Source organism: Salvia hispanica, chromosome 1 (genome assembly GCF_029641045.1).
Source record: "Salvia hispanica isolate PSC_SH4W2 chromosome 1, Shi_PSC_v1, whole genome shotgun sequence".
Taxonomy (NCBI): Eukaryota; Viridiplantae; Streptophyta; class Magnoliopsida; order Lamiales; family Lamiaceae; genus Salvia; species Salvia hispanica.
In genome coordinates this window covers 63,578,465-63,597,262 of record NC_142692.1, presented here as the reverse complement: position 1 = coordinate 63,597,262, position 18,798 = coordinate 63,578,465, and the positions used below count along the sequence as shown (strand labels likewise).

At 40.9% G+C, this 18,798-nt stretch overlaps 2 protein-coding genes and 2 pseudogenes across 4 annotated transcripts; all 4 read right to left on the bottom strand.

Moving 5' to 3' along the window:
* Positions 1-1,843: 1,843 nt before the first annotated feature.
* LOC125222984 (uncharacterized) lies at positions 1,844-3,875 on the bottom strand. The gene is made up of 2 exons (XM_089069366.1): positions 2,641-3,875; positions 1,844-2,116 (listed from the first exon to the last, which is right to left on the bottom strand). Exons 1-2 carry the CDS (start codon positions 3,851-3,853, stop codon positions 2,079-2,081), a joined length of 1,251 nt encoding a protein of 416 aa, XP_088925492.1. The 5' UTR covers positions 3,854-3,875; the 3' UTR covers positions 1,844-2,078.
* Positions 3,876-6,064: 2,189 nt separating this feature from the next.
* LOC125223103 (protein BASIC PENTACYSTEINE2 pseudogene) lies at positions 6,065-7,909 on the bottom strand (annotated as a pseudogene). The gene is made up of 2 exons (XR_016137387.1): positions 7,754-7,909; positions 6,065-7,154 (listed from the first exon to the last, which is right to left on the bottom strand). The product of XR_016137387.1 is annotated as a protein BASIC PENTACYSTEINE2 pseudogene (transcript).
* Positions 7,910-10,210: 2,301 nt separating this feature from the next.
* LOC125219453 (uncharacterized) lies at positions 10,211-12,544 on the bottom strand (annotated as a pseudogene). Its single transcript, XR_016137384.1, has 2 exons — positions 12,361-12,544; positions 10,211-10,951 (listed from the first exon to the last, which is right to left on the bottom strand). The product of XR_016137384.1 is annotated as an uncharacterized LOC125219453 (transcript).
* Positions 12,545-14,633: 2,089 nt separating this feature from the next.
* LOC125218446 (serine/threonine-protein kinase BRI1-like 2) lies at positions 14,634-18,421 on the bottom strand. Its single transcript, XM_048120114.2, has one exon. The coding sequence runs from the start codon at positions 18,276-18,278 to the stop codon at positions 14,928-14,930; it is 3,351 nt and encodes a 1,116-aa protein (XP_047976071.1). The 5' UTR covers positions 18,279-18,421; the 3' UTR covers positions 14,634-14,927.
* Between the last annotated feature and the right edge of the window lie 377 nt (positions 18,422-18,798).

Sequence of the window (18,798 nt, the reverse complement as noted above, 5' to 3'; positions counted from 1 at the left end):
CAGTATCATCACCAGTAATGATCATATCATCTACATAGATGATCAGACATGTTATTCGACCATCTCTTTTCTTTAAAAACAAGGTATGATCTGAGTTGCTCTGTTTGAATCCGTACTTTGCCATAGCCTCAGTAAACCTCCCAAACCAGACTCTAGGCGACTGCTTGAGTCCATACAGGGTCTTCCGTAGTCGGCATCCTTCTCCTTTACTGTAACTATCGGAAAAACCGGGGGGAGCCTCCATGTATACCTCTCTTTTCAATTCTCCGTGCAGGAATGCATTTGTAACATCGAACTGATGTAAGGGCCAGTCTCTGTTCGCAGCTACTGAAAGTAGAACTCGGATAGTATTCATTTTCGCCACTGGGGAGAATGTCTCGTCGTAGTCTATTCCGTAGGTCTGCGTGTATCCCTTTGCAACTAATCGTGCTTTATATCTTTCAATAGAGCCATCAGGTCGACGTTTAATTGTAAATACCCACTTGCATCCGACTGCCTTCTTTCCATCCGGTATCATGCACTTTTCCCAGGTGCCATTTCTTTCTAGTGCTCCCATCTCTTTCTGCATTGCTTCTCTCCAATGCTTGTGCCTCCAGGCCTCCTCCACAGTGCACGGGATTTCTTCTTCTTCATACAGCGCTGCCTCAAATGCATGAGCCATTTCTGAGATGTGATTCTTGGCCAGAAAGGCTTTTGAGTATTTCGCCTTTGTGTGAATGTCAGGACTGTATCTTTTCGGTGGAACTCCCCTGTTTAATCTTGAGGGTAATTTGTACCCCCCAACTCCTTCACTAATCTGCTCCTCGAGCAAATCACAAATCTCAGGTTCATCTGGGCTCTCTTCATCTGAGTCTATACTTGTCTCTTGATTCCCTTCAGTAATACTGTTAGTACAATTAAGAGAGCTTCTTTCAGGTGTAGTAGAGTCTACAGGAGGACTTACAGTGGATAGCAGAGAGGGAGTATTCTGGACAGTGGCATTGGGCGTTGGGGGCTGTATATGTGAGATTTGCTCAGCAGTCTTGTCAGCCTCATTCGCTTCCTCTGCCAGGTTTGCTGGTGCATGATAAACTGGAATTGGTGGACAACTTAGTGGGTCGACCTTACTACCATTCTCCCCCTGACCACTAAGATGGCTAAAGTAGTAGTCTGTTTCGAGGAAATCGCAGTTCATTGTGGTGAACAGGCGATTAGATTTAGGATCAAAACATCTATATCCTTTTTGATTCACTCCGTATCCCACAAAGACACATTTGACTGCACATGGGGATAATTTGGTTCTTTCGTGTTTTGGAATGTGGACAAAAACTGAACAGCCAAACACCCGAGGTCGAAGGGTTAAAGGTAATGGGATTTGCGCTAGTGTCGAGAGGATCTCTAGCGGAGTTTTCAAGTTTAGTGAGCTCGAAGGTAGTCTGTTTGATAGGTAGACTGAGGAGGCAACTGCTTCAGGCCAAAATTTTCTTGGGGTGTTGGATTCGATAAGCATAGCACGGGCCATTTCTAAAAGGGTTCTGTTTTTCCTCTCTGACACTCCGTTTTGTTCTGGGGTGTATGGGCAGGTAGTTTGGTGTACAAGGCCTTTATCGTGACAGAACTGTTTCATATCAGAGTTCACAAATTCTCCTCCATTATCTGACCGAAGAGTTTTTATGGTTTTTTGAAATTGGGTTTGGACTAGGTTGTAAAAATGGGTGAAATGCTGGAAGGTTTCACTTTTTTGTTTCATAAAGTATACCCACGTCATACGAGTACAATCATCCACAAAAAGAAGAAAATATTTAAAACCTTGCCCCCCTAAAACCGGTGAAGGACCCCAAACATCAGAATGGACAAGAGAAAATAAAGAATCAACTCTGGTATTATTTGATTTGTAGGTTTGTCTGTGGCTTTTGGCCAAAACACAGGTTTCACAATACAAATCCTTACTAAATTTAGGAAAAAGCAATTTTAAATAACCCGATGAAGGATGTCCTAGACGGCGGTGCCACAACCAAGCTTCCCTGTCAGCCGTCCCGTGAGCTATCATAGCATTTCCGTGTTGCTCTATCTCATCCACATAATACAGCCCATTCCGCTCAGTGCCACGTCCAATAATTTTCCCTGTCCTGATATCCTGCAAAAGGCAGAAATTGGGTTGCATTAGGAGAGTGCAATTCAACTCTTTAGTCACATGACTAATAGATAGCAATTTATGTGACATAGAGGGGACATATAGGCAATTAGACAATGTCAAACTGGGTGAGATTTTAACAGTTCCTGCTCCCTCTACTATCGTCAACTCTCCGTTTGCATTTTGAATGTGACTTTTTGGTGCCCTGTGCATACTAGATATATCAGATTTATCAAAAGTTATAGTATCTGTAGCTCCACAATCAAAAATCCATTTGTCATTCTTGGCATCAGAGGATATGGACAGAGCATATGATTCGGGCAAATTATCGGACAAATTTTCGAGTGGCTGAAATTTATTCTGGCAAAGTAATGGGGCAGATTTGGGATTTTTAAAAATGAGAGGCTGAGTTTCGAATTTTATGGATCTTTGGGGTTGAATCATAGGATACTTAATAGGTTGGGGTGCATTTCCTAATTTTTCAAAAAAGGTAGGGCTTGAGGGTAAACCCCCAAACCCTAACTTACCCCCTTCCGCCTCCACTCCATTTCCGCCGTTCGCGAAGGAAACTGTACCAAGGGTTATCTCCTCCGGTCCATGCTGGCTGCCGCCTCGGATTGTTGTGGCCTCGGTGTTGCTCCCGGCGGTGGCAGCCGGCTCTCCCCCTCTATTCGCGACGGCAGCTACTCCTCTTCCCCCTCGAAACGGCGCTTGATTCTGTTTAGATTTGCGATCCTCCCACCATTCCGGGTACCCATGGAGTTCGAAGCATGTTTCCCGAGTATGCTTTTTCTTTCCACAATGATTACATGTGAGCTTCAGTTTCTCCTCCTCCGTTTTCTTGCTCCAGTTACCGCCGGTATTTCCGCCGCTTCGTTGAGGGGGATTTCGGTGAGTGGCTTGATTCGGCCATGGCTGCCTTGCAATGAGTCCAGCCGCGACTCCCTGTGTAGCCCCGGTATCCCCTGATTTCAGAACGCTCGCTCTAGTGTCCTCCCTCCGAAGGATTCCGTATGCTACTTCTACGGATGGTAGTGGATCCAATCTAAGTATTTCTTTCTTGATCCCTTCGTACTTGTCGTTTAGGGCTACGAGAAGTTGGTATAGTCTCTGTTCTTCTTTTTCGGCATTATGGATTTCAATATCCTCTGGGAGTTTCATCCGATTGGGTTGTTTCTGGTCGATCGAGACCCATAGATCATTGAGGATTGTCCATATATCTTCCAGAGATTCATCCGTCTGTTTTAACCTGTTTGCTCTTGTGTACAGGTCATACACTTGAATCTTGTCACCTCCGCTTGCGTACGTAATCTCCAGGCTCTTCCATACGTCTCTGGCTGATGGGTATTGAGACACTCGGTTGACTAGTTTCTCCTCCAAGTTTTGAATCAACCACGTGAATACGCAGTGATCCCCTTGCTGCCATCTTCCGAAGGCTGGATCGGTTCTTGCAGGAGGGGATGGGACTCCAGTAATGTGAGACAACATTCCCCTCCCGCTGATTGCCGCTGTCATGTGGATGGCCCAAAGCGAGTAATTTTCGCCATTAAGTTTGGTTCCGATCTGTAACGGTGAGGTATCAAATCTGTGGTGTTCAATTTTGGGTTCTGGCTGGTTAAGAATTGTAGGTATGATTTGCTGGCTTTGTGCAATACTGGTGCGCATAAACTCAGCGAATAATCGAGCGAATTGCTCATTTTCTGTTGGTTTCGGTGTTTGGTTGTCATCGGATTCTGACATGGTTTGGTGATTTGAACAGGGTCTGCCGGATTTTGGCCTTTTGGTTTGAGATTGGTCCGAGACAGTGATGAGACTTCTCTGAGTCTCACCCCCGCTCTGATACCATCTTGTTTTTGGTATCGGCCATAGAAGAGAGAAGAGTAGTGTATAAGAGATAGATTGTAGGAAATTGTGTGTCTTTTATTCATCGGTTCTCACTACTCTTTATATAGAGTTTTACATATGTGTATATGGTATGATTTCCTAGAATCAATTTACAATCAATTGCTCAATCAATATAAATCAATTTATACTGATTTAATTCTATTTCCTTCCTTGGATGATTCTGATCTTTATTCCTTTGTTAACAGTTTGCCTTCAATTTATTTTTTTGTTATTTAAGATACCAACAATTAAAAATGAAATATAAAAATAATGCTGATATAAAAACGTGGATGGGCTATAGCATTGCAGTAGCAGGAGGAAAATGGTAGATATTGAGGAAAATGGTAGATATTGAGGAAAAATAAAACATAACGAACAAACACATAGTATAATTATGAGAAAAGATAGAATAAAGAAATAGCATCAAATATTCGCTTCTAATCGGATACAAACTCATACTTCCTCCGTCCATCATTAAATGTTACGACCGGCTCATATTTTAAGAAATTGTTTGATTTTATAAAGTAAAGTGATAATGGAATATATGATCTACTTTTATATATTAATTTTATAATAAAATGTGATAAATGAATTAATGGAAGGTAGGATTCACTTACCAAATAGTATAATAAAAGTGAAATGGGATATTTAGTGATTTTTCCGCTTATTGTGAACACTCTTATATTCAAAAACCTAAAAATAATTTCATTTGTCATAGACATTCACTGTTACTATTGTACCTCCTTTTTTAACTTTAGCTTTGTCGTATTAATTTGAATTATATCATTGTAGTTGAGTTATAGGAGTATTAATTTATAACAAAAATCAATAGTACTACATTATTTTTACTTTCTTTGTCTTGTACTTTATTCTTTTTTTTAGTTATACTATTTCCCCCGTTCCACATTAATAGAGTCATTTTTTATTTTGAGTAGTTTTAAGTTAATTGAGTTATTTTTATTTTTAGCAAAAAATAATTCTCCTTTTACTTTATTCTGTCTTCATCTCTCATACTTTATTCTCTCATACTTTTTTCACCATCTATTTAACACACTATTCTTAAACTTCATGTCGAAAAGAAATGTCTCTATTAACAAGGAACGGAGGGAGTACTACGCAAGTTTGCTTGAAGGTGATGTCACTTAGGGTGACTACAATAAGGGACCCGCGGCTACCGGGCAAGGGGTGGCTGGGCCGCAGCTCCCTATAGTGAGGGGGGCACGGACATGGGCGCGCCGACTCTGCAGCTGGGCCTCGGCTGAGAGAGAAGGGGTTGGGCGCGGGCTGTGGCACCCTATTGCATGGAAACGGCAAGCCGCGGCTCTGCCATGGCTGTGGAAGAAGGGGGGTGGAGGCAGCTTGTCCTCCCAACATAGACACTCTTATCAGACAACATTTTCCAAAAATAATTTTCGAACTTATCTCCAACCAATGATGTCTTGTGAAGATAACTAGATTATTTATAACGAAAGAGACAGATAACTTCTGGATATGAAAAATCATGTCAATCACAATATATCATAAACTTTTGTCAGCAAAATATCGAGGAAATAATGGTGGGCTCCTCTTATTGTAGGCAGCAGCGATAAGTCATAATCGTACATCAAAACCCAGTAATAGCATAGGATAGAGACTACTACTCTCAGGACTTCCTATTTTTGAATTCAAACTATGTTATAAATTTTTTTCAAATTAAGTGTTAAAAATACCCTATGATTATATGGAGTACAGTAATATTTATTTTTCACTTTTAGGTTTGGAAAATCTACACTATCAATTTTTATAAAAATTACTACTACTAGTACCACTTTTAGTTTCAGCTAAATCAAGTTTGAAATCAAAGTAGCAAATTTTCTTTTTGCATATATTGGCACTGTCTAAGAATCAAACAGACATTCTATAAAAAAAGTATTGTTGCAGAAAGAAGCAATTATTCCCTGCATTTGTTGGTTTTCTCATATTGAAAAACACATACTCATAAGAAAGATAATAGTAGAGGAAAGATGCAAATCTGAAAATCATTAATTCATTCTGTAGGAATAAAAGAAATAATCCATTACCCTATCCTGAGTAAACAAAGGAGAATTAATTAATGTGTTTGGGAGAGTCAAGGATTTCAAACATGTATCATAAATATGATAATTCAAGGGCTACAAAATACCAAGGAAATAACTGCAAGAGGCCACATGATATATACATGAAAAACGGACCAGATGCGGAGGAGGAGGACGCGGACGAGGCTGATGCTGCCAATGCCGATGCTTTAGTCTATCTGATTATCACAAACTTGTTGGTCCCATGTTTTGCCCAATATGTCCTCAGGTCAATGGGGTTAGCAAAGTTATAGTCTTCAGTAGCAAGTTTCTCCAAAACCTTCTTAAACGCGCCCTGACTCATCTTCCGGCCAGCAATTCTGGCTCCACGTCTTTTCTGGCTCATCGGCAATGGATACATTGATATAGTCGTGGTGCAGCATGCCGACTGCCAGCCCCCACATCCCCACCTATAACACTGCTGGGGGGAACCGGTGCAAGAGCAAACAGGAATCGGTATGCCAGTAATATCCATATCCATTCCATTTATAACAACTTCAACGTTCTTCTTCGCTGTTTTTGCACGTTGAGCAGAACCATTACCATTACCATTACCATTTTCCTTGGGCGCAGGGCTTTTCCTAGGCTTCTTTGCTTTCGGAGTTTTGGGGGTTGCAGCCGCCGCCCTCTTTTTGGGAGATCCGTTTTCCTTCTTCACAGCCAGCTCTTCCAAGCTTGGCTTAATATCTTTGGTTGTTTCTTGTTGCTGCTGAGGCGGCTGGTGCTGCACCATCTGCATCGCGTGGTGGCTTCCGGAAGACTCAGCAAGAACGGAGCTAGAGCTGTAAGGGTTCCCCGGGAACATATGCAAGAACTTCTCCCTGTGGTTTATCCAGCTATCCCTAACGTAGTCCATGTGTGTGACCGGTGGCTCAGTAACAACACAATCACGGTGGTGGAAGGCGCCATTCGCTGAGACCATCACAGGATTGTTGCGCCCGGTTAGGAAAGGCTTCGTGTCTCGCTCTGTCAGCGACGACATGAGCTGGAGACCGAGCCCTTTAAGGGGAGGTTCATAATAACCCCAATTCCTTAAGCTATCATCATCCATATAATCTACACCTCTAAGAAGTAACCACATTCATTAAATTAAGTACCCAAATATTTCCACTTTACCAACATTTAAACATGTGAACATATCAAACCACCAAGAAGTAAACACCATCCAAATGTAGAAATGATCTAATCAACCCAAAATTCAAATTTTGAGAATTTCAACCGTTTTACACCTAACATTATCATAAAACTACACAAAAAATTAATCTTGGGCGATATACCAAAAACTGCAAAAACCATAAGATCTGAAACTAAGTAAAACATAGAATAATAATTCTTCTTTGAGATCAAACAGATTCCAGCAAAATAACAAATTTCCATAAACAAGACATCCATAGCTAGCGAAAACAAGTGCCCTAATCAAAAGATTGAATCTTGGGCACGTTGTCACAGATCTGAACACAGATTCACACGATAACAGATCTACAATAACAATTAATGAGACGACGTAGATCAGAACGAGAATCGCATACAGATAATTCCAAATAGTAAAATTGAGCACATTAAATATTCCAATAGATATAGAGGAAGGCGGAGAGAGAGAAAACGCCCAGATAATAATATTTTGAAAGATAGAGAGAGGGAGAGAGAAAGAGAGAGAACTTACTTGTGGGTAAACAGCTCTTTTAGGTTTTTTTTCCTTCTGGAGAGAGGAGAGAGAGAATGGAAAGAGGAGAGAGAAGATAGAAACCAGAGAGAGACAGAGAGAGGCCCTCAAAAAATCAAAATTGGGTTTTCATCAAATAGATTTCCGCATTTAATATAAAAAACATATCTATGACATTAGAAATTGTAACTAAGCTTTTACAGTACAGCTGTGCAATATTTAATGTTCATCCTTTCTTAAAATTATATTCATGATTTAAAGTTTTATTTTGAGTTAGGACACGTCTTTTGAAAAATACTTTACCTGTCTCAAAAAAAATTACTCCATCTGTTTATAAAAATATGAACAATAGATTCAACACGGAGTTTTAATAAATAAGAGAGAAAAATAGTAATGGAAATAATGTTAGAGGAGAATGGGATACACATTATTGTAATGATATAAATTATAAATAAAATGATGTGTAGGGGTAATATGTTGTTCGAATTTTTCAAAATTAGAAAGTTCATACTTTTCAACGGATGAAAAAAGAAGTACTCCCTCCGTCCCGCTTAAGATGATACGTTTTCCTTTTTAGTTTATCCCAACTAAGATGATACATTTCCTTTTTGGAAACTTTATCTCTCCAATTAAAACACTCAACCACTTTTTCTCACTCCTATTAAAATATTCATCTTTCTTTATCTCTTCACTTTAATACTTACACTCACCTTTTCTCTCTCCAATTAAACACTTTAACCAATAACTCCTAAAATCTCGTGCCGGCTAAGGAATGTGTCATCTTAGCCGGGACGGAGGGAGTAGTTCACACTCTTTGAAGACGGAGGGAATATGGACTTTCTATTTTCGTTAATCCCATAAAAATATGGGCATCAATTTATAGAAAGGTATCCTAATTTATTACCTAATATATCAAGTTATTTACCACTTATACAACCAAAACACTAATAATAATATGAGTCTCACTATCCACTAACACTATTTTAACCATCTATCTCCTCTTTCTTCTCACTTTACTAATTGTGTCTTAATTTTTATGTCATATTATATGCCTATATTTTTATAGGACAAATGAAATATAATAAAATATATGGTTAAAAATGTTAGTGAAATGCGAGTTCCACTTTATATATTTGTTTGTTTACATTGTATAATAATTCAATGGAAGTGAGGTCTACTGACCAAAAATCAAAAAGCAAATATAAATGAACGAACCAAAATAAAAAAGCAAATATAAATGAACGAACCAAAACGACAATCGGAACATTATCTTGTGGATGGAGGGAGTAATACTCCATCCCTTTGTGCATGCTAATAATAGCAGTAAACATTTTATTTAGAATTACTCCTAGTATATTAGGAAACAGAATTATTGCTCATAAATGAGTTCTATTTTGTTCAAAGAGAAATAAATTATCGGCAATAGAGAGTGAATAATTTTGTGAGTAATACAAAATGAAAAACATAGTTTTTCTTCTTTCATTTAATTGCATGGAAAAAAAACCATTAAAGCTCAAAACATAGTTTTTTTTTTAAATTTTTTTTTAAAGCTTAAAACATAGTTAATTGCATGTAAAATCATTAAGTTTGACTATATTCTAGCACTCTTCAAAATTTGAATGACAAATTATAAAGTTTCAAAATTTCCAATTGTCTTATTTGACTAAATTTGTGTTTATTTTATATTTTTAGTTTATTAGACTAAAAAATATATCTTTTTCTTGTTTATGTGGTCACATTAATACATAGTAAGTACTATATAAATCAATATTCATCGATTTCACCAATATTTATGTGTGTGAACCAATTTAGCGCCGTGTTTGCCTGACAAAAATCATCATGTGACATACCAAACTTTGATAAAATTTCGTGATTCGTTATTGAAATTTAAAACTGTAGAACAAATTAGAATTTGATCGAGTTTTATGATCTAGACTATTAATCTGCCCGAGTACAGTTGATACAAAACATTGTGCAAACACTACTTGCACCCATGTTCGTGTATACACGTTTAATGAGATGACAACACATAACATTTTTCTTCTTTTTAAAAGACAATACGAAAACATTAGATTTTTTTAATTTCTAACAATTTTGGGCTCTGAACTAATCGGTTGAAGCTAACTCCAATTGGGCTGTTTTTTAAATCTGGACCCAAACTCGTTAAAAACACAGTTCGGGCCCCAAATAAGGCCCACTCCACTAACTCTATAGTAATTATTTATATCCTAATTTTAATTACTGGAGTAAATATTTTCGAATGAACTCCGGTCTATTTATCAAGGCGTATCATTTCTCGATTTATGCGTGTCATCCTTGATAAAGGGCTATGCTAATTTCAATTTGTCATCTTCAAAACGTAGCATCACTTTTTCTTAGTATTGTGTTTGGCTTATATAAACTTGTTGTTATGTGGGAACTAATAACTGTAAGTACTGAACTCAAAATTAGTAGATGTGAGAGAAGAACCAATGATGATAAACTCTAAAGAGTCAAAACAAATTATTTCGACGTATCTAAGACAAAATTAAACATGAACTTTCTCAAACAGTACTACTCCATCACAGCAACTCCACCAACTGCTTTGATTTTCTCTATAATGCTATTTGCCTCATCCTTTGTAACCTGCTGCTTCAGTATAACTGGTACCTTCTCCACCAAATCTTTAGCTTCCTTCAGTCCCAGATCTGTAAAGGAACGGATCTCTTTTATCACTTTCAGTTTTGCACCTGCCTCGAATTTCTCTAACTTGATGTCGAATGTGGTTTTCTCAGCCTTCTTCACTTCAGCCTTGGGCGATGATCCACCACGTGCCCCGCCTGTGTCCACTCCTTCAACATCGAGCGCTACCAACTTGGGATGGCTTACCTTGAGATGCAGAGTCGGACCTATTTTCACTCGCTCTTCGAGAGGCAGGGCTGCAATTTTCTCAGCGAGCTGGACGATTTTGTCTGAAGGTGGCGGTCTAGGTCCATATGGCTCGTAGACGTCAGGGTATTTGTATTTCTTGGGCTTGGATTTGGGATCCCTAGGAACAAAGTCGGGTTGAAAACAACGGTACTGCAGAAGGTTGGTTTTTTGACACACAGCTGGGTGGCCACGTGCAAGCCGATATAGATTAGCTAGTTTCATGGTTTATGGATTGGTATAACGATTATGCGAGTATCACCAGTAGCTTTGCAGCAGTGAGATATGTATCTGTAACGCCAAGTGAAAACAAACTATTATAAGAGGTAAGCTATGATAATTTTCATTAACTACAAAACAAAGAAAGGTATTCATCAAAGAGGAGACACATGGAGACGACATATCTAAACACTAAACTATTATCAAGCAACTGAAACATACTTACTATATATCTGCTCTGATTATGAATAAAATAAAAGTAAAGCAAACACAACAAAATGCTTTCAAACACTCTCCCAGAAAGAAGATAACAGCAAAGGTTTAGAAAGTCACACTGGTTGACAATCCATCAATATCTCAGGATTCACAAATAAAACACAGAAATCATTAGGGATAACAGATAGCAACTACAAACTGAGATGGCACAAAACTGTGCTCTCTTGAACTGGATCGACGAATATAAATTCCTTAAGAATCACATCTAGGAGTGATCATTTTGTGTTTATGCAGTTTTCCTATTACTTTCAGATCAAATTGCCAATAACACTCAGTAAACTCACAAAGCAGAACATCAATTTGATGATGTTTTAAAGATAACTGTTCTAAATGTTATATGGGGGAGTATATTATTTACAAAATTTGGAGGACAAAAGTACAGTTATGGTTGTGATTGAAATTTACATAGACAACATGAATTTATTTCATGAAGTGTGATATTAAATTCAGCAAGAACTGAGACATATTTTTTATCTGACAGATTCTTGGTGATTGGTCCTAGGTAACTTATTACTTATGTGAAGCTGATTATGTGAGCAGTATTTCATACTTAGTTCTGTAGTTAAGCATGCATAATCTCACAGATAGAATTCCACAGAATTATGATTTCTACTCATGATTTGAAGCTATATTGACTGTAACTTATAGAGGCCGTTCGGTTTGCAAGATTAGATCTCATGATTAAATATGTACTTATTATGTCTGGTTCATAAGATTGAATCTCACAACTTAATATAATCATATGATAAAGAGTCATAGCCACCCCTCCAACTAAAACAATCCCACAACTTAATCCTAGATGAATAATCATATGATAATGAGTCATGGCAATCAAAGAACCCCCTTAAAAGACATTGGTACTGCTAGGTTCCAAGATGAAATGACAAAATCACACTTGTGTTACTACTTAAGATCGTTCACTGGTTCAAAATGATGGGATTCTTGTAAAGTAAAAACAATAGTAGTACATTTTTAAGTATAGATTAGATTAGAAGAACAATTTATAAAATAACTTCAGAAATGTAAAGCAACTCAGTGCACAAACGAACACCCAACAGGAATCAGCAAAGCTAAAAAATGAAACGCAAAAGTGTAAATTCTAAACGAATTGAGCAAGATAAAGAAGCAGAAAGGAGGATTTTGTGACACCTAAGAATTAAAGAGAACATATTTTGAATTAGCCCTAACTACAAATTGAATCTTACCTGAGCTCTAGGAAACGGTGGAGGGCGGCGACGCAGAGGAATGGAGGCACGGCGATTGCGCAGGCGAGCTGGGTGGCTCTGTTTCTTGCCTCTTACCGGAGGAGTTTCGAGTGAGATTGTGAGGGGGAGGCGCTATTTCAGAGTGTAAGTAGAAACTGCAGAAATGAATAAAATTTGTTAAATTGATTAAACAAATCGGTTAATTCGATCCTCATTATTATAGTACTCTCTCCTTGTCCAGTTTTTCTATTTCAATCCATCCATAAAATGTTGTCCACTTTACTTTTTTCCATTTTTGATAAATGGACTACACTTTCCACTAACTTATTACTCTCATATTTTATTATAAAACTAATATATAAATGTGGAGCCTACATTCCACTAACATTTTGCACTCACTCTTATTTACAATTTGTAAATTCCGTACTGAGTCAAATATAAACAACATTTTTCGGGCAGAGAGAGTAGTAGAAATTATTTTGCCTTGTTGGTTATGGGTTATCAGCCCATTGATCACCAATAGGTAAAAACTGATTATTAGAACAACTACATCAGCATCCTTAGTGGCTGGTCAAAGTATGTCGTCGTGTGCTCAACGCTTAAGCACGATGTTGCAACTTCCCTAAACACATTGTTCTGTTTAAAAACATGGGGACAGTGGCGGATTAATCGGGGAGGGGCAGAAGGGTGCGGCATTTTTCAGCCACTTTCGTTTAGCATCCACAACAAAAGTCATCTCAATATCTCTATTTTCATCAAGAAACAATACATAGATTAGTAATTTGGTTTCACTTTACTCTACCATCATCTGCGTCCTTGACATTGTATCTTTTCCGCCTCTTACAATGTTGACTCAGACTGCTAGGCTCATACCCCCATCAGTACTCCCCTTATTAGCATCCCCGTCCTTCAACCACTCATTATCTTTAAGTGTTACTCTTAGGGCCAAAGGAGACCCTAAGTTTGGTGCCATAGCGCAACCTCTATCCGAATGACCAATAAGCCATAGTGAAAGCAAAAATGAAGGAATTCGCTCGTAACTAAATTCAATATGAAATGTTAGCACACTTGTCAATCTCAACTTAATCGAATTTTTTATTAGTTTACGTACATTCAAAGAAGCCCTAAGCCTGATATATTCATGCTTATCCCCGGAGAAAGCTACGCTCATCTACATACACATTTCCATCAAGAAACTTCCCTATGTGTCGAAGCATCTTATTCGATCTGAAAGCCGTTGGAAGATTAAAAACTCGAACCCGTATATCCTTTAAATAGAGAGGGGCATGCCATCAACAACCAGAACGTTAGCTTTCAAGGGAGCCCAATTAACACCCTATTTTTAAACGTCCAAGCCTTTAAAATTGTTCTATGATTCTATCAAAATTCCTATGACAATAAAAATAGAATTGAAAAAGAGAATCTTCCCGAGACTGTAACACTTACAATTTTGTACGTCTTAAAATCCTTTTCATAAAATATTTAATGTCCTCCAATTTAATAGAGGCCCCGTCCGTGATCTTCCTACCATACAAAATTCAAAATTTTCATCGTCGACCACATCATCCGCATCCACGTCAAAAATTACATCCTTGTCGTTCTCGACCGACATATTAACATAATCCCTTTCAGAATTTGCATGCCCTTCAGACAATGTCGACACCATGAATGATAAAAACTGTAAAGTACGGAACTCACGAAGAAGAACTTACCAAAGATAGGTAAAACGAAAAACCCTTCCAATCAAAATGGGGAATAGGTTCACAAAAACTTTATCAGGGCACTTAGATATTGATGAAGCTAAGTTAGTAAGGTGTATAAAATAAATATAGATTTATTTATTGATGGAGGAGCGGACTGCCTAAACTATTTTTTGCAGCGAAAAACATAAATATATAGTAGTAGTACAAATTATTTTTGGTACAATACCTAAGTAATGAATATATAAGCACATCGGCTTAAATTACCATTATTACAATACTTACATGATTGGTGTTTCCATTTCTCAGCCTTTTCATTTACTCTCTTCATCCGCCATTAAGAGTCAATGAGTGTTTCCATTTCTCAGCCTTTTCATTTACTTTCTCCATCCGCCATTAGGAGTCCTGATCACTTTTACGCACTCATTTTATAAAAATAATAATAAATAAAATAAAAATTATTCAGACCAAATATTAAATAACAAAAATCAGCTAAACTTGCATCTAAAAATATCATTTATGCATAATCTCAGAATTTTTTCGTTGGCAGCACATCATGACAAAACTGAGATCTCGTTCCAATAGTCTACAAATCCATTTATGAGAAAAACTTATTAAATAGACTAATTTTACAGAACAAACCAAAATAAAAAAAGAAATTATTAATTATGGAAGTATCAGTGTTATGACACACTTTATCACTAGCGAATTCTACAGAATTATCTCTGAGTCCAGAGATAATTAACCAGACACATTCATGTTAATCAAGAAGTTATTATATTTGAAGATATCTCAATTGACCAAAAAAGTGATATTACAGTTATGAGAAAGAAAGAGGGAATTTAAGAGATGGAGAAGAAGATTTGATCAAGCACTATTGGGAGCAGATCCAAGGTCCCTCAGCATGGCTACAACCTGCAGCATATTGGGGCGCTTCGAGGGGAAGTCGTCCACGCATTGCAGCGATATCTCCAAGTACCTAACCATCTCCTTCACCTTCCCGGCCTCGGCCTCATCCTCATCCTCATCCTCATCCTTGTTCACGGACAGCAGCTCTGCATCGATCACCTCCATCCCTTTCCCTTCCCTCACCTTCCCCTTCACCCACCCCACCAGATTCGTGTCCCCGAAGTCCTCCTTATCCGTCGGCCTCTTCCCCGTCAGCAGCTCCAGCAGGATCACCCCGAACGAGTACACATCCCCCCTCGACGTGCACCTGAAGCTCTGGTAGTACTCAGGCGGCACGTACCCTGGCGTCCCCGCCAGCGTGCTCACGCTCAGGTGCGTGTCCAGCGCGCTGATCAGCCGCGCCATCCCAAAGTCTGACACCCTCGCCTCCATCTCGTTGTCCAGCAGCACGTTACTCGACTTCATGTCGCGGTGGATGATGTGCGGGATGCAGTTGTGGTGGAGGAAACAGAGCCCCTTCCCCGCCCCCCTCGCGATCTTCTTCCGCTCCTCCCACCTCAGCAACCTCTTCCCCTTCGACCGCCCGTGGAGCATTTCCTCCAAGCTGCCGTGTTCCATGAACTCGTACACTAGCAGCCTTTCCTCCCCAATTTTGCAATATCCTAGCAATGGGACTAGATTTCTGTGCTTGATCTTCCCTAGTGTTTCCATCTCCGCCATGAACTCTCTGTCGCCTTGGCAGCTGAGGCGGATGAGTTTCTTTATGGCCACGCTCGAGCCGTCCTTGAGCGTGGCCTTGAACACCTCCCCGAAGCCGCCAGAGCCGATCATGCTGGCGGCAGAGAAGCCGTTAGTGGCCTCGATCAGCTGGGAGAATTTGAGCTTCCTGAGCTGGCGCTGGAACGTGGCGACGTTGATGCTGAGAGGCTCCCTCTCCTTATCGATCTTCCAAGTCGTGGCGGCGTGGGAGGCCTGAAGGCTGCTCAGCATCTTCGCCCCCTCGGCCTCCCTGCGCCGCGCCCGGGCCGCGATGGCCCACACGATGAGGATGCACACGCAAGCTACTGATATGAGTATCCCCATCACGATGCTATTAGCCCAAGCCGCAGTCCTTCCGCTCTTCCGCCCCTGTTCGTTGTCCGGATTGGAAGAAGCCTGGCTGTACTGGCATTCCGTCAACGGGACGCCGCATAGGCCGGGGTTGTTGGAGTACTGGCTCGCCGGAAGAGTGCTAAGCTGCCCTCTCTGAGGAATCTGGCCGGTGAGCTCGTTGTGAGAGAGATCAATCTGTACCAAGAAGGATAGCATCGAGAAGGACTCTGGAATATGCCCCTGCAGTCTGTTGTGCGACGCGTCGAAAACTCCGATATCCTTGAGCTGCCCTAACGACGCCGGAATCTCGCCGGATAACTGGTTGTGCGATATGACCAGAACCTGCAGAGCTATCATATCGCCAAAAGCATCGGGAATTTTGCCGCGGAGCTGATTATAAGAGAGATCGAGATACTCGAGCGTCTGATACCGTGTGAAGAGACTCAAAACAGGGCCGGAATAGAGCCTGGTGAAATCGCAGCTCTTGAGCGACGGCACCTGCAGCAGCCTCTCCGGGCGAATTCCGGCGAATTCGAGGAGACCTCCGACTCCCCTGCACGAGTTCCCCACGTTCCGGACGAAGACAAGTGTGTTTCCTGACAGGATTCCGGTGAGCGCCTTCGCCCCTTGCTGCCGCCCTAGCCGCGGCGGGATCTCGCCGCTCAATTGGTTGCTGTTCAGATCTAGCCATACCAAACTGGTGCAGTTGGCTAGCTCCTTGGGGATCTGGCCGCTTAAACTGTTGCTGGCGAGTTGCAGAACCGCAAGGCGCGATAAAAACCCGAATTCCTTGGGGACTTCGCCGGTGAGGGTGTTGCTGGTGAGGGAAATCCACTCTATGTTAGCGCAATTGAAGAGTTCCGTTGGGATTCTGCCGCTTAATTGATTGTTGTTTAGTATCAGATTCTTCAGCTTCCTGCATTTCCCGAGCTCCGGCGGTATGCTTCCTTCCAAGCTGTTGTACCAGGCTATCAGCTGCTCCAGATTCTCGAGATTTCCTAATTCATTTGGAATCGATCCGTTGATGTAATTGATGCTGAAGTCGATGATTTTCAGCTTTGAGCACAGGGATAATTGAGACGGGATCGGGCCGTAGAGGAGATTGTCCGGCGCCCGGAGCTCCTCTAGCGAGGCGGCGCCCGGGCATATATCTGGCGGGATTATCCCGGAGAGCCTGTTGGAGCTGAAATCCACCACTCTCAGGTTCTTACAGAATGAAATTGACGCAGGAAATTCGCCGGAAATCCAATTGCCGCTGAGCAGGATGGTCTCCAGAGACGATAGCTTTTCGAGAATTGAATCCGGAAAAGGTCCGGTCAAGTTGTTATTGGAGAGATCCAGCGTTTGGAGAGACGAGCATGACGCGAAGGAGGAGGGGATCGATCCGGTGATGTTGTTTTTAGAGAGCTTGAGGCTGACGAGAGAGGCGCACGTGTTGCCGAGCTCCGGCGGGATCCAGCCACTGAGGTGGTTGTGCGAGAGATCCAGGGTTTGCAGGCTTCTCAGCGCGCCGAAAGCGGAGGGAATTTCACCGGAGAGGAAATTATCCGGCAGAATCAGCTCCACGAGGCTGGTGCAATTGGAAAACGACGGCGGTAGCGATCCAGCAATCTGATTTCCCGACCAATCGAGGCGAGAAAGGGAGCTGCACTCGTCGATCTTCAGATCAGAGACGGTGCCAGAGACGTTGTTGTAGGAGAGATCGAGATATTTAAGCTTGTCGATGTGGAGGAAGAGATTCTCCGGCAGGAATCCGGTGATGTTGTTGAAGGCTAGATTGACGTACTCGAGATTGGGGCAATTGGCGAACATGTCCTCAGGTATGCGGCCGATTATTCCGGAGAAGGAGAGCTGGAGCTCCTTAACAGAGTAGGGGATTTGCAGGAGAGAAGAAGTGGCGTTGATGACGAAGGAGTTGGCGGAGAGGTTGAGGGAGAGGAGCATGTCGAGTGAGGAGAGCGGAGAGAAGGAGATATGACCGACAAGGTTAGATTGGGCGAGATCGAGAGCAGTGACGCGGCGCTGGTCGTTGCAGGTGACGCCGTGGAACGTGCAGGGGTGTGTGGAGCGCTGCCAGTCGGAGAGGGCGCCGTCGGGGTCGTGTTGGATCATGTTTTTGAAGGAGAGGAGGGCCAGTTTATCGGTCTGCGATGAGGTTCGTTGCGAAGTGACCGCGGCGGCGGTGGAGAGGAGGAGGAGAGCTAGCAACATCTTCATCTGGGTTACACGGGGAGAGGAGGCGTGGTGATTTAGTGAGAGAGGGAATGGTGAGGAGAATGATGAGGGAGTGATCTTTTGCAAAAGTTTGTTCCCTAAACATATTCATATGTTTTTATATTGAAAAAGGGAGGGAAAGTGGGAATGGAGAAATCAAGAATGTATCTGAATACGTTGTGCGTACACGGCGGGAGTATTTAAAAAGAAATAGGTAAAGGTGTCGAAAAAGAAATACTCCTACTGAATTGTTGGAAACTTTTGTTCACATGATTTTTAATTGTTATGGAAATGATTGTGTTGTATAAAGCAAACAACCAGTTAAAATTTAAAAGAGCTGTTAATTTTGAAGTTGAGAAAGCTGAGATATTTTTCAATTTTTTAACCTTCTGAAATCGCACTCATTCTAATGATTATTTGAACATCGAGCTGGATAAGAAATCTTAATATACTCTAGTAATTACTATCTTATTTGCAATAGCATGTGGACCAATGTCTTTTCATCTAAAAGAATTAACTTAAG